At 48.7% G+C, this 23,550-nt stretch overlaps 1 protein-coding gene across 1 annotated transcript; it reads right to left on the bottom strand.

Annotated features, from left to right (window-relative positions):
- Nucleotides 1–1,065: 1,065 nt before the first annotated feature.
- acsf2 (acyl-CoA synthetase family member 2) lies at nt 1,066–22,537 on the bottom strand. Its single transcript, XM_064316337.1, has 16 exons — nt 21,838–22,537; nt 19,547–19,742; nt 17,165–17,293; nt 16,164–16,217; nt 14,954–15,072; nt 13,934–14,096; nt 13,510–13,605; nt 11,209–11,360; nt 10,005–10,096; nt 9,411–9,484; nt 7,022–7,129; nt 6,405–6,556; nt 6,002–6,143; nt 5,744–5,854; nt 5,329–5,397; nt 1,066–4,123 (listed from the first exon to the last, which is right to left on the bottom strand). Exons 1-16 carry the CDS (start codon nt 21,948–21,950, stop codon nt 4,073–4,075), a joined length of 1,821 nt encoding a protein of 606 aa, XP_064172407.1. The 5' UTR covers nt 21,951–22,537; the 3' UTR covers nt 1,066–4,072.
- Between the last annotated feature and the right edge of the window lie 1,013 nt (nt 22,538–23,550).

The raw sequence follows: 23,550 nt of genomic DNA, 5'->3' as shown, positions 1-23,550 counted from the left end.
AAATGTTCATGTAGCTAAGCCTAGGGATATTAAAGAATTAACAGTCCTTAGATTTTTAATTTTTGTTTTACAAATGTTTTGTTTGATCCATTACACATCAGACTCATTACATACAAAAATTCAGTGCATCTTTTAAAAACAAAATCTGATTTTAACAGGAAATGGACAATGAAATGTTTCTTTAGCTGGTATTTTCACAGCAAGAAGCCATTGGCCTTGACAAGGATCAGTCTGAGATGACAATGGACTACACAGCCCTCGTGAATGATGTCAGAAAACTGACAACTTGTAAGGGAAAAAGATGGGACTAGAAAGCTGTGGGTTTCTGGGTCCTATGCAGTGGGGTTGCTCCCTGAACTCAGGTGGGGACAACTTGGCTTTTCAAATTAGGGTGGGACTTGAACATACACGGCCCCATGTTGCCACCTAATTATCTAATAAATAAATTAATAATAAAAATTTTAAAAGTCCCAAAGTTTTGGAACCTGCAGAACACATCATTTGAAAAATCTATCATTATATTTCAAATAGTTTTTTCATGCCGGAAGGAACGTTAAAGAATGAATAGGAAATATTTTTAATTTGACCAGTTACTTCATAACAAAGCGAAAACGGAAGAACAGGGGAGGAGAAATTATGCGAAATACTGCCAAAATACAGTCCTGCTACTGATCCAGAATGGTTGCGAACCCAGCACAGGCTGCCACTGAAACCCATCAGACCAGGCTAAAATAGCCACGCTGGTTCTTTTGCTTGTTATTTGGGAATAAATTAAGAGGAAAAAAAAGGAACAGTTATATCAAATGAAACCAAACTGACTAGTAAGGCATTATGGTATACGTGTATTGTGTGAAGTATGGACGCTGGAGTCCTATAGACTTCGTTTCTGCCCACACAGTGATGGCATACCCTGCAATTATGCTAATAAAGTTGGCTACGCTAATGTTAATGTTAACTAGGTAAGCCTAGTGAAGTGACAGAATTGATAGCCTGTAGATTTAGAATTTCTGTTTTAAAAATGTTTTGTTTGATCCATTACACATGCAAAAATCAGCACCAACAAAGTCAGGTTTCAACATGAAATGAGCAAAGTTTATTTTGCCAATATTTTAATCGCAAGAAGCTATCAGGCTTGACAGGAAACTACAGGAAACTAGTCTGGAACTACAGAGGGCTACACGTTCCTGCTGGATGATTTCAGACATCTTACCATGAAAAAAGATTGGACCAAAAATGTGTTAATCAACAGAAAAGATCCTTCAAAAAAATCAATCACTATATTCTAAAATATGTTTTGATGTCAAAATGAACCTCAAGAATGGATGGGAAGTATTTTTCCATTAAAACTTAACCAGTTCATAATGAAGTGAAGGGACGGAGTGTGGCACAGTGGGTAAGGAACTGGGCTTGTAACCGAAAGGTCGTAGGTTCGATTCCCGGGTAAGGACACTGCCGTTGTACCCTTGAGCAAGGTACTTAACCGGAATTGCTTCAGTATATATCCAGCTGTATAAATGGATACAATGTAAAAAAAAATGCTATGTAAAAAAAAGTTGTGTAAGGACGGAGTGTAGCACAGTGGGTAGGGAACTAGACTTGTAACCGAAAGGTCGCAGGTTCGATTCCCGGGTAGGACACTGCTGTTGTACCCTTGAGCAAGGTACTTAACCGAAATTGCTTCAGTATATATCCAGCTGTATAAATGGATACAATGTAAAATGCTATGTAAAAGTTGTGTAAGTCGCTCTGGATAAGAGCGTCTGCTAAATGCCTACATTGTAATTGTAATTGAAGCTCAGTGGAAGAAACACTGAGGAATTTTTATTTATTTACTAGATACAGCCACTAGGGGGACTACATCATCAAATATTTCTTCAGCATGCTTGTGCATTGCAAAAAATGTGTCATGTGACCAGGCAAATCTTTACTTTGTACTTCCTTGTCCTCTTTTGGCAGTGAAGAAAGATGATTAAGGGAGGGGGGAGGTGGGGGGGGGGGGGTGATTGTGACGCAGCCAGGGAGGGAAGTGACAGGATCTATAGGATGTTTCTGTAGGATTTTGAGGCTGTATTCTGTAAAGTTGTATTTAGTTTACACATTGGTCACAGCATACAAATGGGGCCTGCAGTATTTAAATTAATTCACTGTAAAGTAGAAAAAGTATCAATCACTGCATATGAATTCGGCCAGGACTGTAAATAACAGAGAGTACGAGTTACTGGAGGCCTGCAGGGGAAGCGAGTTTCCTCCCAATCCCAAGCCCCACCTCCCACCCTCTCCCTCAAAAAAAAGGTCCAGTCTGTGGGCTTCCTGTCCTGCTGTGACCTCAAAGCTTTGCAGCTGCCTCTCCAAACTGGCTGAATTTGAGCTGATGCACTGGATAAGAGCGTCTGCTAAATGCCTGTAATGTAATGTAATGTAATTTTCTCAGGGTTGCAGAGTGACTTGCAGAAATGAAAATCATTTCTATTTCTCATGGTAGAATCACATTTAACATTGGCTTAAAACATGCACATTGCATTAAAACAGTAACAGACTTGGTCCACAGCTGAATTAGTCATATTTGTGTTTCCTTAGCGACTAGATTGTTTTAAGAAGAGAGATCGTTTTGTTGTTTTTTTTTTCTTCTTTTGGCATTTTTACCCAACAAAAGACATTGCAAGGAGTTGCAGGCATTGGCTTTCATGTTTGGTTTCTGGATTCTTTGGCAAACAGGACTGCTTCACTTAGCCCCAGGGTTTAGAAAGTCATCTGTGAAACAACCCAGCAAGCATAAAATGTCCTCTCAACGACAACAGGCAGAGGCATCGACAAAACGCACCACTGGGAACATTTTGCGCGGCATACGCCCCCGCCCCACAACCTTACCCAACACAAACACAAACAAACAACATACACAAAACCAAAAGAATAATTATCTGTATAAAATCTCTGTGCAGTTTTAAGACAAGAAGTACTGAATATGCATGATCAGTGATTAAAAAGAAAAAATGATTTCATATCTTTGGCTCGCATATGGAATAAGAATGCCATTAAACGTATTTGAGCAAAAATGAAGTTAGGAGGAGGTTGATTTAAAAATGGGCCATTGTCCGCCTACACACGCACGCGCACACGCACACACCCACACACACACACACACACACACACACACACAAGGGTTGCAAAGGGCCAGAAAATGGCCACTGTGAGTTGGACATGAAAACTGTTCTTGCGAGTCAACTTTGTATTTCTGTGCATCGTTCACATGACACACTTGGCAATTTCAGAAGATATTTGGAGAGCCTTGCAGATATAGGTACTGCATAATGTCATCTGCTTAATTGTGCTTCAAGTTTTATTAGCCAAATTACTTTCATCTCCGTGGAAGACTATCTCTAAAGAGGTAGATATTCTATCACTAATTCTGACTCGATTCCTAGGGCTTAATCATTGCCTATCCCTTATTTCTAACCATAGATCTCCATGACTACATTTCTATATTACCTCGATTTTGGAGATCACATCTTTATCCTTTGTTTTTTTTTCCTAAATCCTGTGTCAGACACCAAGGTCCTTGCTTTTGTATAAACATTACCAGACAACAAAATTCTTCTCCATTTTCTCGTGGTCTGAATGTAGAAAACGTCAAAGTAAGGCAAGAGATCGTCTCCAGACTGTGGCCGCAAGGAGACGGCATGCACCTTAAATTATGTCAACGTGTACCCGTGCCAAAATGAGATCATTGTAAGACCTTCTGAAGTGGAGACAACGCTGGAGACGACGCTTCTCCAGATGACTCCTGGATCTCACGTCAGCGTGCGTCTCTCTGCGCGCCTCCAGGAAACTTCATCTGAGTGGAAATCTCTGCCTTCTGTGTCTGATGGAGACTGCAGAGCTGAACCGATACCGTGCAAGTTTTTTTTTTTCGGTCAAGGGTCAGAAAAAGTAATGTTTAAAAAAAAAAAACCCACAAAAATTTGCATACATTGCCAAATATGCCCCTGTGGAAATTGTCCCATTTAGAAAATCTTGTTTTTTGTGCCACCCTAAAACACACACTCAACACACACACATGCTCAGATGTGGCTCATCATATTCCCAGACTCTTCTCCACCTCTGCACGCAGTTTGTTCTTCTGGATCTGAGGAGGAGAGCAGAGAACAGTTGGTGGGCCGTGAGCGTTCGTTGTGCGCGGTCACTGTGGTTGCTGTGCACATTCACCGTGTGCGATCGCTGTGGTTGCTGTGCGTGGTTGCTGTGACAGCTGTGCGTGTTCACTGTGCGTGGTCTCTGTGCGCAGTCTCTGTAGTCGTTGTGCACAATCGCTGTGGTTACTGCGCGGTTGCTGTGCACAATCACTGTGTGCAGTCGCTGTGTGTGGTCACTGTGTGCGGTCAGTGTGCGGTCACTGTGCGCGGTCTCTGTGTGCAGTCGCTGTGCGGTCACTGTGTACGGTCACTGCGCAGTCGCTGTGTGCGTTCACTGTGTGCAGTCACTGTGCGCAGTCGCTGTGTGCGGTCACTGTGTACGGTCACTGTGCGCAGTCGCTGTGTGCGATCAGTGTGCGGTCGCTGTGTGCAGTCGCTGTGCGGTCACTGTGTGCGGTCACTGTGTGCAGTCGCTGTGCGGTCACTGTGTGCGGTCACTGTGTGCAGTCGCTGTGCGGTTGCTGTGTGCGGTCACTGTGTGCAGTCGCTGTACGGTTGCTGTGTGCGGTCACTGTGTGCAGTCGCTGTGCGGTCACTGTGTGCAGTCGCTGTGCGGTCACTGTGTGCAGTCGCTGTGCGCAGTCGCTGTGCGGTCACTGTGTGCAGTCGCTGTGTGGTCACTGTGTGCGGTCAGTGTGCGGTCACTATGTGCGGTCGCTGTGTGGGCACTGTGTGCGGTCACTGCACTGCAGGCGGTCGCCGTGCTGTATGCGGTCTGCGCTGAACTGAAAGACTGCTTCACGGCCTGGTCCACTCGGTACCACACGCGACCCGCAGCTCCTCCTCCTAGTCTTGGCCTTATCTCTGTACCTCACACACTGGCCCGCACCTCCTCCTCCGACTCCCAGCCTTATCTCTGCACCTCACACACTGGCCTGGCTTCACTCCACATTTGCCCTGGACTTTGATTCGTAAATTACCTGTGTCCATTTTTTTCCCCTCATCACAAACAACAGTGAGGTCAGTTCTGCACTCGAAATGAATGAGTAACGGCTTAATTCATTCACGTGTCTTTTTTCCACTGAAAAAGAGAAACGGTGCAAATTGAAACTGTAAGCCAGAGGAAAGGACATGTTTCTGAGGACACCCAGGCCAGGAGGCTCCTTGAGTGTTCACACCCCGAGAAGGCCTTCCTTACCTTCCCAGTGGCAGTGAGCGGGTAGCCCTGCACAAATGTCACGTAGCGCGGGACCTTGAAGTGGGCAATCTGCAGGAAAGGACAACAGCTTACACTGAAGAGAAGCACTACGTCACACAGTACTGCCGTCTCATCGGGCATCGCTGCACAGGTACTGGGGCCTTAGCACAGGCAGACCTGTGTCAGTGACAGGTACAGGTGCGTCATAACAGGTACAGGTGTGTCAGTAGAGGTACAGATGTGTCAGTAGAGGTACAGGTGTGTCGGTAGAGGTACAGATGTGTCGGTAGAGGTACAGGTGTGTCAGTAGAGGTACAGGTGTGTCAGTAGAGGTACAGATGTGTCGGTAAAGGTACAGGTGTCAGAACAGGCACATTATCTCTGGTGACTGCGCAGGTGCAGGCCTCTCTCTCACCTGGCCCTTGCAGTAGGCTTTGATTTCCTCAGCAGTGCAGTCCTGCCCCTCCTTCAGCTTAATGCAGGCGCACACCTCCTCCCCCATCCGCTCGTCCGGCACCCCAACCACCTGCAGGGGACACAGGAAGTGAAGCATTTCCTCTGATTGGCTCCTGCCAGCCAGCGATCAACAGCACAACGTCAGCTCCGCCCATTCCCGGGGTTGACGGAGCAACACTCAAATCACCCCCCCCCCCCCCCCCATCCCACCACTCACCTGCACCTCGTGCACTTTGGGGTGGGTGTGAAGGAACTGCTCGATTTCGGCTGGGTAGATGTTCTCCCCCCCGCGGATGATCATGTCTTTGATCCGGCCCTCGATTTGGCAGTACCCGTACCCGTCCAGCTGCGCGATGTCCCTGCATGCGAGGGGAAGACGTCACAACAGACCGGTCACGTGACCACTGTCCAACCGGTAACTCGGTAACCGGTAATCATAATAGGAAAAATAATAATCGCCGCTTTCGGCCGTATTAACTGAAAAGTACTCTTTTGTGTAATATGTGCACAGCGCTGGCTTTTTATCTTCCCTGCCTCCACTGTTCCGCTGTACCAAGTTTATGCGAGCAGGAGATTTGCCCCAGGTTCACTCCCCGAGCTCATGTCCCCCACGCACTCACCCGGTCCTGTACCAGCGGTCCTTGGAGACGCACTCCTGTGTTTTGGCCAGATCTTCCCAGTACTCCAGCATCACGCAGTAGCCCCTGATCATCAGCTCTCCGGACACCCCCAGGGGCACGATCAGCCCAGTGCTGGGGTCCACCACCTTAGCCTGAAAAACACGCTCTCCTTCATCACTCCGTCAGATCGCCCTCTTCATCATCATCATAATAATAACAGCTTTATTTACATAGCACCTTTCGTACATTAAAATGCAGCTCCAGTGCAATCGTCACCACCATAACCATCACCTTCACCTCCGTCATCTCCGCCAACGTCACCACCGAAATCCCCACCCCCACCGTAATAATCATCACCGCGATCCACACTATCACCACCGTCATTAACCAACACCACCAGCAAATCTAGCCGGGCTGAACGAGATTTTTTCTCAGGCAAGATGGCCCCTGACGGACGCATACGGGCGTAGGTGGATCTGAGGGTGGGACGTACAGTACAGGCAGACAGACACAGGTATCCCCAAAAGAGGTGCAGGTACGCACAAGAGCAGCCGCAGGGAGACGGACTGACGAAAACTGCATTGAGATCAGGCGCGGAGCTCAGTCAGAGGCCTCACCTCAGTGTGGCTCAGGACGCAGCCCACCGTCTCAGACTTCCTCTCCATGTTGTCCAGCGGGAACACCATAAACGTGACGGGGCTGTTCTCTGTGGTGCCGTACCCGATCTTCCCCGTCAGGACCCCGTCAGCAGCACCGAGGGGACACAGACAGACAGGGAGACCACATGTTCAGGGGGCAGACAGACAGGCAGGGAGACCACGTGTTCAGGGGGCACAGACAGACAGGGAGACCACATGTTCAGGGGGCAGACAGACAGACAGGGGGACCACATGTTCAGGGGACACATACAGACAGACAGGGGGACCACATGTTCAGGGGGCACAGACAGACAGGGGGACCACATGTTCAGGGGACACAGACAGACAGACAAGGGGACCACATGTTCAGGGGACACAGACAGACAGACAGGGGGACCACATGTTCAGGGGGCACAGACAGACAGACAGGGGGACCACATGTTCAGGGGACACAGACAGACAGACAGGGGGACCACATGTTCAGGGGACAAGACAGACAGACAGGGGGACCACATGTTCAGGGGACACAGACAGACAGGGGGACCACATGTTCAGGGGGCACAGACAGACAGGGGGACCACATGTTCAGGGGACACAGACAGACAGACAAGGGGACCACATGTTCAGGGGACACAGACAGACAGACAGACAGGGGGACCACATGTTCAGGGGGCACAGACAGACAGACAGGGGGACCACATGTTCAGGGGACACAGACAGACAGACAGGGGGACCACATGTTCAGGGGACACAGACAGACAGACAGGGGGACCACATGTTCAGGGGACACAGACAGACAGGGGGACCACATGTTCAGGGGACACAGACAGACAGACAGGGGGACCACATGTTCAGGGGGCACAGACAGACAGACAGGGGGACCACATGTTCAGGGGACACAGACAGACAGACAGACAGGGGGACCACATGTTCAGGGGCAGACAGACAGACAGGGGGACCACATGTTCAGGGGGCAGACAGACAGACAGGGGGACCACATGTTCAGGGGCAGACAGACAGACAGGGGGACCACATGTTCAGGGGACACAGACAGACAGACAGGGGACCACATGTTCAGGGGACACAGACAGACAGACAGGGGGACCACATGTTCAGGGGACACAGACAGACAGGGGACCACATGTTCAGGGACACACGACAGGGACCACATGTTCAGGGGGCACAGACAGACAGGGGGACCACATGTTCAGGGACACAGACAGACAGACAAGGGACCACATGTTCAGGGGACACAGACAGACAGACAGACAGGGGGACCACATGTTCAGGGGGCACAGACAGACAGACAGGGGACCACATGTTCAGGGACACAGACAGACAGACAGGAGGACCACATGTTCAGGGGACACAGACAGACAGACAGGGGGACCACATGTTCAGGGGACACAGACAGACAGACAGGGGACCACATGTTCAGGGGACACAGACAGACAGGGGGACCACATGTTCAGGGGACACAGACAGACAGACAGGGGACCACATGTTCAGGGGCACAGACAGACAGACAGGGGGACCACATGTTCAGGGGACACAGACAGACAGACAGACAGGGGACCACATGTTCAGGGGCAGACAGACAGACAGGGGACCACATGTTCAGGGGCAGACAGACAGACAGGTGGGACCACATGTTCAGGGGGCAGACAGACAGACAGGGGGACCACATGTTCAGGGGGCACAGACAGACAGACAGGGGGACCACATGTTCAGGGGACACAGACAGACAGACAGGGGGACCACATGTTCAGGGGACACAGTCAGACAGACAGGGGGACCACATGTTCAGGGGGCACAGACAGACAGACAGGGGGACCACATGTTCAGGGGACACAGACAGACAGACAGACAGGGGGACCACATGTTCAGGGGGCAGACAGACAGACAGGGGGACCACATGTTCAGGGGGCAGACAGACAGACAGGGGGACCACATGTTCAGGGGGCAGACAGACAGACAGGGGGACCACATGTTCAGGGGGCACAGACAGACAGACAGGGGGACCACATGTTCAGGGGGCACAGACAGACAGACAGGGGGACCACATGTTCAGGGGGCACAGACAGACAGACAGGGGGACCACATGTTCAGGGGACACAGACAGACAGACAGGGGGACCACATGTTCAGGGGGCACAGACAGACAGACAGGGGGACCACATGTTCAGGGGGCACAGACAGACAGACAGGGGGACCACATGTTCAGTCTCTGTCCAGGTTTAACCGAGACGGCACCGACGTGTCTCAGTCGTATGTCGTCTATACCGGGGATGTGTGTGTTTAAGTGTGTTTGTGTGTGTGTGTGTGTGTGTAAGAGAGAGAGAGAGAGAGAGAGAGGGAGAGACTCTCACCATCACTTCCATATTCAGGGTAGCCGTGAGCTTTTTCACCACCTCAGCTGGACAGGGAGAACCGGCCATTATTCCTACAGCACAAGACACTCCATCAGACGCGTTTTACACATGTAACACTCAATCACACACACACACACACACACACACACACACACACACACACACACACACACACAAACACACACACACACACACACACGCACACACACACACAAACACACACGCACACACACACACGCACACAAACACACACACACAAACACACACGCACACACACACACTCTTTCTCAGACACACAGTCGCACTCACTCATAAACGTGTGCGTACACACACACACACCCTCTCTCTAAAACACACACACAATCACCCTCACTTATAAACGCACGCGTACACACACACACACACAAACACACACGCACACACACCCTCTCTCTCAAACACACACACAACCACCCTCACTCATAAACGTGCACGTACACACACACACACACCCTCTCTCTCTCAAAACATACACACACACACACACACACACACAAACAGTCGCCACCACCAACATTGTCACAGGTTTCCATACCGACCCCCATCACTTACCAGTCTTCAGAGAGGACAGGTCAAACTTGTTCAGTTCTGGTTGCCCCAGCATGTCGATGAACATGGTGGGCGTGCCATAGAAATAATTGCACCTGAGCAGAGGTGAGACATACACACCTGGTGATATCACTAGTCATAATATAAACAGTAGCACACACACCTGGCAGCTACACTAATTGCAGAATTATACCCCCGTCCTGTTTCATACAAAATGACATAAAGTGAACGCAGTATACAGTGACAGAACGACAGGCTGATGTTATGAAACTCTGAGTTCAACGCACTCTCTGAGGGGGGATATTTTGTGATAGATGAAACAGGGGTGCATGTGACAGGACAGGTGTCAGAGATGGGACAGGGGTGCGTGTGACAGGGGAAAGGTGTCAGAGATGGGACAGGGGTGCGTGTGACAGGACAGGTGTAAGAGATGGGACAGGGGTGCGTGTGTCGGGGGAAAGGTGTCAGAGATGGGACAGGGGTGCGTGTGTTGGGGGAATGGTGTCAGAGATGGGACAGGGGTGCGTGTGACAGGACAGGTGTCAGAGATGGGACAGGGGTGCGTGTGACAGGGGACAGGTGTCAGAGATGGGACAGGGGTGCGTGTGTCGGGGGAAAGGTGTCAGAGAAGGGACAGGGGTGCGTGTGATGGGGGACGCGTGTCAGAGATGGGACAGGGGTGCGTGTGACAGGGGACAGGTGCCAGAGAAGGGACAGGGGTGCGTGTGTCGGGGGAAAGGTGTCAGAGATGGGACAGGGGTGCATGTGACAGGACAGGTGTCAGAGATGGGACAGGGGTGCGTGTGACGGGGGAAAGGTGTCAGAGATGGGACAGGGGTGCGTGTGTCGGGGGAAAGGTGTCAGAGATGGGACAGGGGTGCGTGTGACAGGGGAAAGGTGTCAGAGATGGGACAGGGGTGCGTGTGACAGGGGAAAGGTGTCAGAGATGGGACAGGGGTGCGTGTGTCGGGGGAAAGGTGTCAGAGATGGGACAGGGGTGCGTGTGACAGGGGAAAGGTGTCAGAGATGGGACAGGGGTGCGTGTGTCGGGGGAAAGGTGTCAGAGATGGGACAGGGGTGCGTGTGTCGGGGGAAAGGTGTCAGAGGCGGGACAGGCGCACATGGGTCGAGGGACGGGTGTGACAGGTGGCGAGGGCGAGAGGAGGGGCGTGGCAGCTGCGTGAGTGACAGGCGCGGGGGGCGGTACCTCTCCTTCTGTATGGCCTCCAGGTTGGCCCGGCCATCGTAACCGGGCGAGGGGAAGACGACCGTGATGCCGTGCACCGCCATGCTCAGCGCTCCTCCCACAGAGCCGAAGCAGTGATACAGGGGCACGGGCAGGCACGCGCGCACCTGCGGCTGATACCCCCAAAAACAGACGCCCGTCACCCCCCAAACCAAGGACTGTGCGCATCTAACTCTGGAGTCAAGGAGATTTTACTATAGGGCTTTATATGCACGTCTACAAGTGTTGAAGGCCTGGTTTTCAGAACAGGACAATGGGGAAAGAGGGACGTTATCCTGTGACACTGGTTAGTTTGCAGTCTGCGCTGTGTCACATTGTTACCGACTTGGCTTCTTTGCCTGACCTGACCATACAAGTCGCTGTCCATTTCTCTCTCTCTCTCTCTCTCTCTCCCTGCTCCTTAAAACCTACAAGAATTCCTTTGGCAATTGTAAGACAAGGCCCTTATCTATGCACACGAATCAAGGGTGTAGCCCTGATTCCTCTTCCGGAGGGTTTTATTATCCCTCTGAAGGACACACCAGAACTTCAAGCTTAAATTGCAGAACGGCCAATCAGGGACACCGAACCGAAGCAATAAAGTGAAGATCTTCATTTTCCACGCGGGTGATGGCTGTTGAGGCCTTCCGGGTTGGAAATCACAACTTTACTGGAGCTCCATTTCAAAGCGGGGGCAAGCGCTGCACGACTGGCCTCGTCAAGAAGCACCAACGTACCGCCAAAGACGGAGAGTCCGCCCCGGGCGAGACTCCCCACTTCTACTGTTAAAAGCAAGACTGCATTTCTGCTTTGCTTACAGGTATAAAACAGATAGACCGAATTATTATAAATGGGCCACTAATTCGGATGATTGGAACAACGCTGAGAGAACCACAGGACTAAAGGTAGACGAAAAATGCAGAAGTCTGCCTGAACCCAAAACAATCCTTATCCTCATTGGCTCCCCCACATCGCCCTTGGAAGGCTGATATCTCTCCACTCTCCTGGATTGTTATGCAGACAGATGCTCGGCCCTACCCCCACCTCCCTGCTCCTATGGAACTTTGTCTCTGGATCAGGACTCTTCGAGGTCATCTCCACGGCAACGGCCGTGTCCTCGTCATCAGTATCAGACGGCAGAGACAATGTTGAGACTGTGGTGGAGATGAAGTCCATGGACTTACACACACACGCACATGAAGATAACACACACACCACCTCCTACTCAACGCCTTCTTGGCTCCCACCCCCCTCCCTCCCCCGTTACAGTGCAGTCTGCTGAGGGTTGATGCGATGCGCCTGAGCGGCTGTGCGCTCCCCCCAGTGTCTGTGCTGCGACACTTCCCCTCCCCGACACCCTACCCCCTACCACATGTGCAAGTCTTCGAGTTTTGTTGTAATGTTTGTAATGTTTTTATGATGTTGCTATGTGCTGAGGTTTTTCTTCGTTTCAATGAAACGAGTGCCCTCTCGTTTCATTGAAAGGACTGTTTTTTTTTCCTCCTCCTTCCTCCTGTTCTCTCATTTCTCATCTAATAAGTTGGCGCCGCAGATGGCTGCCTCGGTGTGTTGACCAAAGCAAATTCCTCGTATGTGTAAATGTACTTGGCAATAAATTCGATTCTGATTCTGATTCTGATTCTGACCTGAGAGCCGATTCGTGTGCAGTGGGGTAAGCACGTCTTTGACAATAACATTATGGCGCTCAGCTCTGCTTTCAACGACTCAGGGTCAGTTTTACTGACGGTGACTCTGTAAGCCCTCAGATAAGTCAGTATAAACGCCATAAACGAACCCTGACCTCCGCTTCCGTACTTCAGCGCGGCATCGTAAACGTCCTCGGCCCCAGCAGGATTCATTGTTTACGAATGCTGAGGGGAAGGTCAGCAGAAGCTGAAGGGCTCTCATTTTGTTGCGCGACCACTCTGTGACTTTCTACATGACATTAAATTTATTAAAGTGACGTACAATAAGTGCATTCCGAAGGTCATCATTCTACTCTCATTGTAATCTTGTTCCCATGGCAATGAAGGCTAATTCTGTCTCTCTCACAGTTTTTTTACTTTTTTTGTTTACTTATTCTTTGTCAAGTATAAACAGTGAGTCTACATTGGTTAGACTCACTGTTTCCATTGTTGTTTCTATTTGCCATATGGTGTTTGATTAATTTAATAAACAAATTCATCTTAAATCTAACACAGCTAGGTTCAACCTCCACCAGATCACAAAAACTGTGTCTGCATCAGTGTGTGTGCGCGCGCCTGCGTGTGTGTCTCTACTTACCCTCCAGTTGTAGCCTAAACGTATCCCTATGAGGTTGGCATTATTGAGGATGTTGTGGTGGGACAGAGTAGCACCTTTTGGGCTGCCTGTGGTGCCCTGCACTCAGACAGACAGACAGACAGATACACACACATACACACACACCAAGTAATGCCACTGCTACCAGATCAAGGATCTCTAGGCTCAAATTGCAGTATCTACTGGTTTCCTGTAACCTGGAAACCAGCTAACTGGTTTAACTGAAGACGTGCCGGGCCAGAGTGCACACGTCTAATTTCCAAGGCCTAAAAAACTAAAACCTGGAGACACCGTGGACCTCAGGAGTGGAGTCTGAGGCCCCTGGTCTAGACAGTATACACCTGTGGACACAGACTGAGAGACAGAATGGGAGCGATGCGCGTTCATCTGCGACTGTTACTGTTACCGATGTGAACAGGATGTTGATGGGGTCGTCGCAGGACAGCTTCCTCTGCAGGACGTCCAGCTCCTGCCGATGCTGGCTGCCCGCCGCCTGCATCACGTCGTCCATGTGGAACATTCCGGGCTGGCGGCTGTCCGTCACAATCACCGCACGCAGGTCTGGCAGTCTGGAGAGAGCACGCGTGAGAGAGAGCATGAGCGTGTGTGTGTGTGTGTGTGTGTGTGTGTGTGTGGCATGCGTGCGTGTGTGTGTGTGTGTGTGTGTGGCATGCGTGCATGTGTGTGTGTGTGTGTGTGGCATGCGTGCGTGTGTGCATGTGTGTGTGCATGTGTGTGTGCATGTGGGGTGTGTGTGTGTGCGTGTGGGGTGTGTGTGTGCGTGTGGGGTGTGCGTGTGTGTGTCTGCGTGTGGGGTGGGTGTGTGTGTGTGTGTGTGTGTGTGTGTGTGCATGTGGGGTGTGTGTGTGTGCGTGTGGGGTGTGTGTGTGTGTGCGTGTGGGGTGTGTGTGTGCGTGTGGGGTGTGCGTGTGTGTGTGCTGCGTGTGGGGTGTGCGTGTGTGTGTGTCTGCGTGTGGGGTGTGCGTGTGTGTGTGTGTGTGTGTGTGTGGGGGGTGTGCGTGTGTGCATGTGGGGTGTGTGTGTATGTCCATGCGGGGTGTGTATGCGCATGTGTGGTGTGTGTGAGTGGTATGTGTGTGTATGCGTGTGTGTGTGTGTGTGTGTGTGTGTGTGGGGTGTGCATGTGTGAAGTCACAGAGCCACTATGTGGCAAGGCAATTAATGTCTCTGGAACAGTGCATCAGTGTCCATATCAATAGTGTGTAAATTTCCAGGTACTCTCAAACTATCTCAAATGTGCTTCTTTCCAAAAAGAGTTCCTTTGGAAAACATGCACTCTGAGCCGCTGTGTGGTAATCTGTTTGTAAAGAGCACTATACAAACCTGAAGACTGGCAGGCAGACTATATCTGCGTGTCAGTGTATGAGTGACCCAGTACTGTACGTCAGTGCAACAGTGCGCCTACCTGGCGCTCCTGAGCCCTCCAGGTGCTGCGGTCTCTACCTCAGGGCAGATCTGCCTCAGCATGTCACAGTAGTTCTGGGTCTTAAACTTCGTGGGACACACGACAGCACTGCACTGCACCTGCAACCAAACGACCGGCCACACGATCAGGAGGCAAGCAAAACGCCTTATCCGATAGGTCGGTTTGAACTCTGAACTGTACTGGGGTCAGTGTGTGCTGGATTGTACTGGGGTCAGCTTGTGCTACACTGTACTGAAAACAGTTTGTGCTGAATTGTACTGGGGTCAGCTTGTGCTACACTGTACTGAAAACAGTTTGTGCTGAATTGTACTGGGGTCAGCTTGTGCTACACTGTACTGGAAACAGTTAGTGCTGAATTGTACTGGGGTCAGCTTGTGCTACACTGTACTGGAAACTGTTTGTGCTGAACTGTACTGGGGTCAGTGTGTGATGGACAGTACTGGGGTCAGTTTGTGCTGACCTACACTAGGGTCAGTGTGTGGGGAACTGTACTGGGGTCAGTGTGTGCTACACTGTACTGGGGTCAGGGTATGCTGCACTGTTATCTCTGACCAATGCAATTCCTTTGCAATTCTTAAACCAGGGTTTTGCACTTTCACACTTCACAAAGACTGACACAGTCACACTCATATCACACTTTCCCTAACTCACTTTAAAGGCACACGGTGCAGGATTTTTACCTTGAAAATATTATAAAATAACCAAGCTAAGGCATATCTATGATGCACTGCCATTCTCAGTCTTCACACACTCTTGTCGACCTGTATTTGTTATTCTAAAACGTGTTCAGGACGTTTCTGGGCATGAAACGCACAGACACACACACACACAGAAGCGCACAAAGGTGTGCACACACATGCATACAGGCACACGTGCACGCATTCACACACACACACACACACACTCAGGCAGGCACACAGACTCACAAGCACACACACGTGTACACACACGAGCACGTGCACGCACAAACACACAGACGCGCGCGCACACACACACTCAGGCAGGCACACAGACTCACAAGCACACATGTACACACACGAGCACATGCACGCACAAACGCACACACACACACACACACACACACACACACACCACACACACACACACACACACACACACACACACACACACACACACACACACACACACACACAGACCCACACACTCATACACACCACCATTTACCCACCTTCCTCAGGGCAAATTCCAGCTCATGAAGCTGATAGGCTGGGTTCACAGACACCTACACAGAATAACAAGTTTAGGGTACATATCTATAAATCTGCCATTTTTGACATGTGAGTTTGAGTGTGTGTGTGTGTGTGCCTGCCTGTGGATGAATGGACCTGGTCTGACAACTCTTGTGACTGCAAAAAAGTTCAAAGCAGTGGAACCGGCAGTTCCGATAAAATACACTCACATTATGTAAAAAAAAACGATTTTGCAAAAATGTTGAGTTTGCATTCTATTCGAAGTAGGATGTATACTCCACGTGAGTGGGGCCTTGTGTCCATTTAGTGGGCCCGCTCCAGTGTAGTGAAGGCACTAAGGCAGTCTAGCTTATCATTGCAGGCTGTTAACGCCCTGCAGCGCCTTCCCTGAGTCTGAGAAGAGCTGAGCCCAACACCGTTTCTGGTCTCTTTCTAAAACACACCTTTTTAAAGACATGCTTTTAACCTTGCCTGCTTTCTATTATACTGCTTTATTTTTCTCACTTAGTTATTAGCGTTTCAGTGCCGCTGTGATATGTTTTTTGCATTGGTTATCTTCCATTTTACGCTTTGCCACATTAATTTATAGTTACCTTTTACTTAAACTGTAGTCATTCTGTTTCGTTACTTTGTTTTGTCTTAAAATTGTTTAAGGGAAAAAAAATAAGCATTTACAATATTACAAATGGTTCACTAATTCCTTATATAGTGGACAAACTATGGTGTCAGCTAATTTCCAACCCTTTAAGGTGTAACATCCCAAATATATGATTAGAATGTTCTTTACTATCAGTACTGGAGACTGAAAGCAATGTTCTAGAACTTGGAAAAAACATTCCAAAAAACCTACTCTTCAAAGGGCTAGGATTTGGCTGCCACCCTAGCAAGACCACAACACAGACCATTTGAGACATAGCAATTATCTGTGAGTGTGTATCAGCATAGTGGGTGTGGCCTAAGTATAGTGGGCGGGGCTCACCAGTAGGATGCCAGCCTTGGCTGTGGCGAACTGGAACACGATCCACTCGTAGATGTTTGGCCCCCACATTCCGAGCCGGTCCCCCTTCTTGAGCCCCAGAGCAAGCAGCCCAGCGGCCGCCTGGTCCACCTGCAACGCCACACACCTACGTCACCTACGTCCTAATGGACGGTCTCCTCCTGCCATATTGTTTTCACAAGAACACCTTCATAAGAACTACGCCGCCATTTTAGAACAGCTGCCCCATATAAAAGGGCACAGGTTAAATAAAAGGACACAGCTACCCCATATAAAACGGCACAGGTTTCCGCCTTCTTTAATTTTGCCACCCACGTCATAAAAGGATTATGCAGCAAGAAGGAAGTGGAGAGACAGCAGGAGAGTGAGAGAGAGAGAGAGGAGGAAGAGAGAGTTCAGAGTTCACACCGCATTTAATGGACAAAATAAAACATTAAAACACAGAGCTATCGTATAACAGATTTCAGTTCAAATAAATGGTTAACCAGCATAATGAGAATTAAAGGTCTGAAGTTCAGTACAGTCTACTTATATGTTCATATCATATATTCATACTAATCTGGTCAGCTCTAACAGAATTTCATCCAAAAAACCAACGCCAATATAAATGCAGAACACATCTTCTAATTCAGTACACTCACACAAGCCTCATACAAAATTATAATATATAACACGTTTATTTTTTTATTTGACAAAAGTTCCCGGGGTGAATGTGCTTATTAACAAAGGGACAATGCAAAATAAGAGAAGAAGCAGACGTTTAAACTCACAGGTTGTGCACAAAAAATACATGAATGCATGTGTATGCATATGCACATATTTATATATATGCGCATATTTATAGCCTGAAGCTACAGAATTCACAAAAATAACCCTAGTTATTATTGCAAGCATTCAAACTCTGTCCAAAATATTTTTTGAATGGCACCTTGTTTCTCAATGCTGAAATGAGACGATGATGCTATGACACAAAGATCAAGACTTGATGATTTATCTGAGCGACACCACTCCAGCTCGCAGTCGCTGACGTCTGCCCCAGCACCATCCGCCCCCACACCTGCTTCCTGTCCCTGCGGTTATCTGCAGCGTAAAGCTCTCGCGCTCAGCGGCGGTTCACCCGCCACGCCCAGGGCTCGAAACCGAAGCCCCAGCTCGAGCTGTGACGCTAAGGCGATCCCGGGCCGCGACGGACCCGTACCAGAACCCCCGTCCCCCGCCCCCGCTGTTCCCTGCAGCTCAGCGCCAGCGGCACTGGGCCTGACCGGGTCGCCTCTCGGGCGCCCCCACCGAGGGAACCCGAGTCATGACACCTTCGCAAAATTTAACAGGCCAGAACAGGCAACAGGATGAAGGAGTCACAAACCACAGGTGCAGGTAGACCTCTGCCCTGTGTCTGATAGGACAGTAATAGAGGGAGAGATATTGACCCTGTGTCTGATAGGACAGTAAGAGAGGGTGAGGTGCAGGTCCTGTGTCTGATAGGACAGAAAGAGAGGGTGAGGTACAGGCCCTGTGTCTGATAGGACAGCAAGAGAGGGCGAGGTGCAGGCCCTGTGTCTGATAGACAAAGAGGCGAGTAGACCGGGTCTGATAGGACAGTAAGAGAGGGAAGTAGACCCTGTGTCTGATAGGACAGTAAGAGAGGGAGAGATATTGAGCCTGTGTCTGATAGGACAGTAAGAGAGGGAGAGATATTGACCCTGTGTCTGATAGGACAGTAAGAGAGGGAGAGGTGCAGGCCCTGTGTCTGATAGGACAGTAAGAGAGGGAGAGGTGCAGGTCCTGTGTCTGATAGGACAGAAAGAGAGGGTGAGGTGCAGGCCCTGTGTCTGATAGGACAGTAAGAGAGGGAGAGGTGCAGGCCCTGTGTCTGATAGGACAGTAAGAGAGGGAGAGGTGCAGGCCCTGTGTCTGATAGGACAGTAAGAGAGGGCGAGGTGCAGGCCCTGTGTCTGATAGGACAGTAAGAGAGGGCGAGGTGCAGGCCCTGTGTCTGATAGGACAGTAAGAGAGGGCGAGGTGCAGGCCCTGTGTCTGATAGGACAGTAAGAGAGGGCGAGGTGCAGGCCCTGTGTCTGATAGGACAGTAAGAGAGGCGAGGTGCAGGCCTGTGTCTGATAGGACAGACGAGAGGCGGCTGATGCATAGGAGGGGTCGCCTGGATAGGACAGTAAGAGAGGGCGAGGTGCAGGCCCTGTGTCTGATAGGACAGTAAGAGAGGGAGAGGTGCAGGCCCTGTGTCTGATAGGACAGTAAGAGAGGGAGAGGTGCAGGCCCTGTGTCTGACAGGACAGTGAAAAAGACAGAATTAAAGGTCTTGTGTGACTGGCCCGTGAAGGGCAGGGGGCGGATCCGAACACTCACATCTTGCTGTAACTGCGCGAAGGTCTTGCGGACGCCTTCCTGGAGGAAGACCACAGCCTCGCGGTCCGGCCAGCGCTCGGCAGAGTTCTGCAGGGCCTGGCCCACGGTCAGGGACAGCAGCGACCGGGAGGACGTGCCGTGGACATAGCTGGTGGTCAGCTCGGGCACGGTGGGGGCACTGTCCACATGGAGGGCACTAAGGGGGGGGGGGGGGGGTTTAAAGGGGCAGGATGAAAATAGAGATAAAAAGAGTAAGAGAGAAATGGACGAAAGAGATGGACATTATTTTTTAGAAACTCGCCTTTCATTTCAATTGCCCTGTTCAAAGTTTTCTTATCATAATTGCACCCAATCTAATTTTGTTATTTTGCATTTCCAGAGGCTAAACAAAAATAACCGAAATCCATGGACATTCAGAATGTTAGAAAAAAGCTAAATGCATCTCTTCCCACATTTGTCAAGACACACATGCAAAATTTTGTAAGCACAAGCATCCAGTAGAAGCATCACCAAAGGTAAGAAGAGAACTCTTTAATCCTGACACAGGGGAGACAGTGCAGTTACTCTCAGAGGTGTGGGTAGAATGTCAAACTGGGGGGTAAAGACAGAAGGTTCTGGACATCAAGGAGGCCACATTTGAGCAGGACATAGTGTACAGAGAAACCGTGGGGAACACACACACACACAGCATTTTTACCCGTGTCCTGTTTTATCTATGCATGACAGCAACTGATTTACCAACCGACCTTCGACCCTTCCCCAAACCGCACGGTGGACTCTGCTTTGTAACCTGGATTGCCCTTTCTCAAGATGGTCTCCCTCAGCAGTATTCTCAGTTTCACTCTGACCTGGATGTCAGCCAAGCTCTCACTATGATTCTAGGTGCCACGTTTCTATGGTAAAGGACTAATTTGCACACCAAATACAGTGGGTCAAATTTTTTTAAAGGCAACAATCTTTTAATGGATAATTTGGGGAGGGAGGGGGAGAGCATTCAGCTCACAGCTCTGATTGAAAACCAAGAAGCCAAGACAATCAGACGCACATCACCAGACAACCAAATCACAATCACCTCCCCATAGAATAAGGATGGTTACCACTGCTGGGTTAAACAGTCTATATTTTATTCTAAAAGCTAGTGTACATTGTAATTAGTAAAATGAAAGGCTTTCTTGCTTTACCTGATATTTTGGTTGGGGTTGAAGCCATTGCACTAAAAAAAAGTTATTGGGTCTATACGAAAACACAAATACTGCACTATCAGGATGTTCTGTAGGGTACTTCCCATCCTTTTCAAATGATAACTTAAAAAGATGCTATCTGTTTTAGTGAATTTGTGGGCATGGAGGTCTACGATCTACTCAACCTGATCTTGTCAAAGGAATGCAGCAGAACATGTTGGCTTTGTGATAAAGAAAAACTGCTAAAGCAACTGGCTGTGTATAATATTACATCCCTCCAGCCTAAGGAGTTAGGCACGCCTTGAGAAATCCTACTTGACAAACAGCCAAAGCACACTGAATTTTGAAGGCATTATCAAGAGAAGGGAAAACATATCTACTCATATTTAAAAGTAGAAGCAAAGCAATAAAACAGTAATCATAGATTACAGAAAAAGCAAATGACAATGAAGCACAGTTAGGGAACTGCGCTTGCAAGTCCGAGTTTGTTGGTTAGATTCCCTGGTGAGGCACTAGCTGCCATTATACCCGAATGGAGCAGTACTTAACCCGAATGAAATCGGTAAAAAAAAAAAATTTCCAGTCGCATACTGACTGTATGTAAAATTATTGTGTAAGTCGCTCTGGATAAGAGCATCTGCCAAATGTCTAAAAATGTAAAATCTAAATAAACTTCAGGGTCGCCCAAAGATCTCGTGATGAGTGTCCGGACACCTCAATGAATTCCAAAAAGAACTGTGACAACGTTACTCGCCTCCACAAAACATCTCTGGTGCACACCTACCGCGCTCAGTGTAATGAAAACAGGCATATATTCAAAATATTCAGTTGAGAAGAACTCTGCTCCTGTTTAATAGGAAAGCTATTTGCGCATAAGAATTTCTTATCTCTATGGCTTATCGCTATAACTGAAAAAACAAACAGGGTAGTAGACCACCATGAGCACCGTTGGGAACCGTGCATTACAGAAGGACACGAAACTTGTCCGTGTAGGGCTACGATTAAGGATATAGGGCACAGCACAAGAAATAAGTATATCTAGTAAGTTTGCAAGTTCCCTTTTGAGAAAAGCACTAAACCCACGGATTTAAGGCCAATAGCCGTGCTCACCGACATCCAAGGAACTGCAGGCTTGATCGCTGAGATGTCCAAGTCGTCTGCAAAACTTTGGAGAATCTGACGATGGACTGAACTTGTCTTATTAAAAGTATGCTGGATGACATACTTACATTCGGAGTCTATACTTTCGCTTTTTCAATTCGATATAGCGAGTTCCCCTGACTACCCGCGTCTCTTATATAGCCTAGAGTCGCTTTCGATAGTCTTGATGGACTTCAACACAACCAGAGGCGTGTTTTAGAGTTTACGTCAGAATGGTTTATTTTTGGTCAAGGCGTTAACACGTTTAGGACGGAGCAAACAAGTTAAACATTCGTATCAACAGGTTACAGGAGCAGTTCCACTTTATTCAGTTCTACTTTTCTTGTCACTTCATTTCAGTTCTACCTATATGAATACGCATATGCATGGCTTTACGGGGTTTGTCGGGAACTCTCCGTAATGCCTGATTTATACTTCGTGCACGACACTTTGACAAGTTCGCATGACAAAAATAACGTATTTTCAACTGAAGAAATTGTCGCGCACTCTATAATTTTGTCATGTCGCAGAACTTAATACTTTGTTGCAGTGTTGATTGGACAGCCGAATGGATTTCTCTGTAATTTCACCGGGCGCCGCATTTTTTTTCACAGACGTGAGTATCGCAGTTTCGCGTCTCGTTACCACAGACAACAGAACCCTATCCACAGCCCTTTGCCGAAGTATAAATGCAAAACGTCGTGTGACACTTGTCGAAAGGGTTGTAAGACGAAGTTTAAATCATTCTTAACACTATGCATGTGAGGTTTCGAAGCTGCACTTTTTTTTTGCTGACTAGCCATAGCTGTGTCCAAATTGACGAACATGTTTACATTTTCTAAAAATAGTCTTTGGGGAAAGATAAAACAAATAAACAGTTATATTCAAGGGTTGTGTGGAATTGCATTAGTTAAGTGCCTAGCTGCTGAAAACTGGACAACAGGAAGCCAAAATAAACCTGTAAGCTTTATAATACATCGCATTACACTTATAGAAAGCTGGTTAGCTGGTGGTATTAGTTAAACCAGCCTCTGCCCTTTCGCGTGGCTATTGGCTGAAGCTAAACAGGCATAGGTTTTGTTAGGTATGGGATTGGGATAACTTGGTTGTTACTGGAAGAGGTACTGCACATCATACATACATTCAACCAAGCATCCTTATTCACATTCAACCGGTACCAATGAGTAGTTATTTTGTTTTCTTGACACTGAATTTCTTTTTTACCACAAAATTTAAAACATGGCTATGTTTGGTCCTCGGGTAATTCAAGAGGCCGTTTGTTATTATTTTCACAGGTGGAAACTAAAACCAGGCCATCAGCCATAGATACATCATTTTGAAATTAATCAGGAGAAGCTTAATTTGGAAAATCAATATGGGCATGTCAATCGATTCTTAAAGAGGGTCTTTTTGATAACGGAATCGTAGCGAATATGCTGCCACCTCGTGCCCATCCCTGATATCCACGGTGTGGCTTCAAATTATCCCGAGTCGCCCCGCAACTAGACAGGAAAGCACACGTTCAACTAACCTAAAGCCGCGTTTCCACCGCAGGAACTTTACCCCGGAACCAGGAACCTTTTGAGGAACTCAGTGCGTTTCCACCGCAGGAACTAGGGTCTAAATAGTTCCTGGGGCTTTATTTTACCCCCCAAAAGGTTCCTGCTCGGGGGGTAGTACGTT

This window comes from Anguilla rostrata, chromosome 17 (genome assembly GCF_018555375.3).
Source record: "Anguilla rostrata isolate EN2019 chromosome 17, ASM1855537v3, whole genome shotgun sequence".
In the NCBI taxonomy this organism is placed as follows: domain Eukaryota; kingdom Metazoa; phylum Chordata; class Actinopteri; order Anguilliformes; family Anguillidae; genus Anguilla; species Anguilla rostrata.
This window is presented reverse-complemented; position numbering and strand designations above follow the sequence as displayed.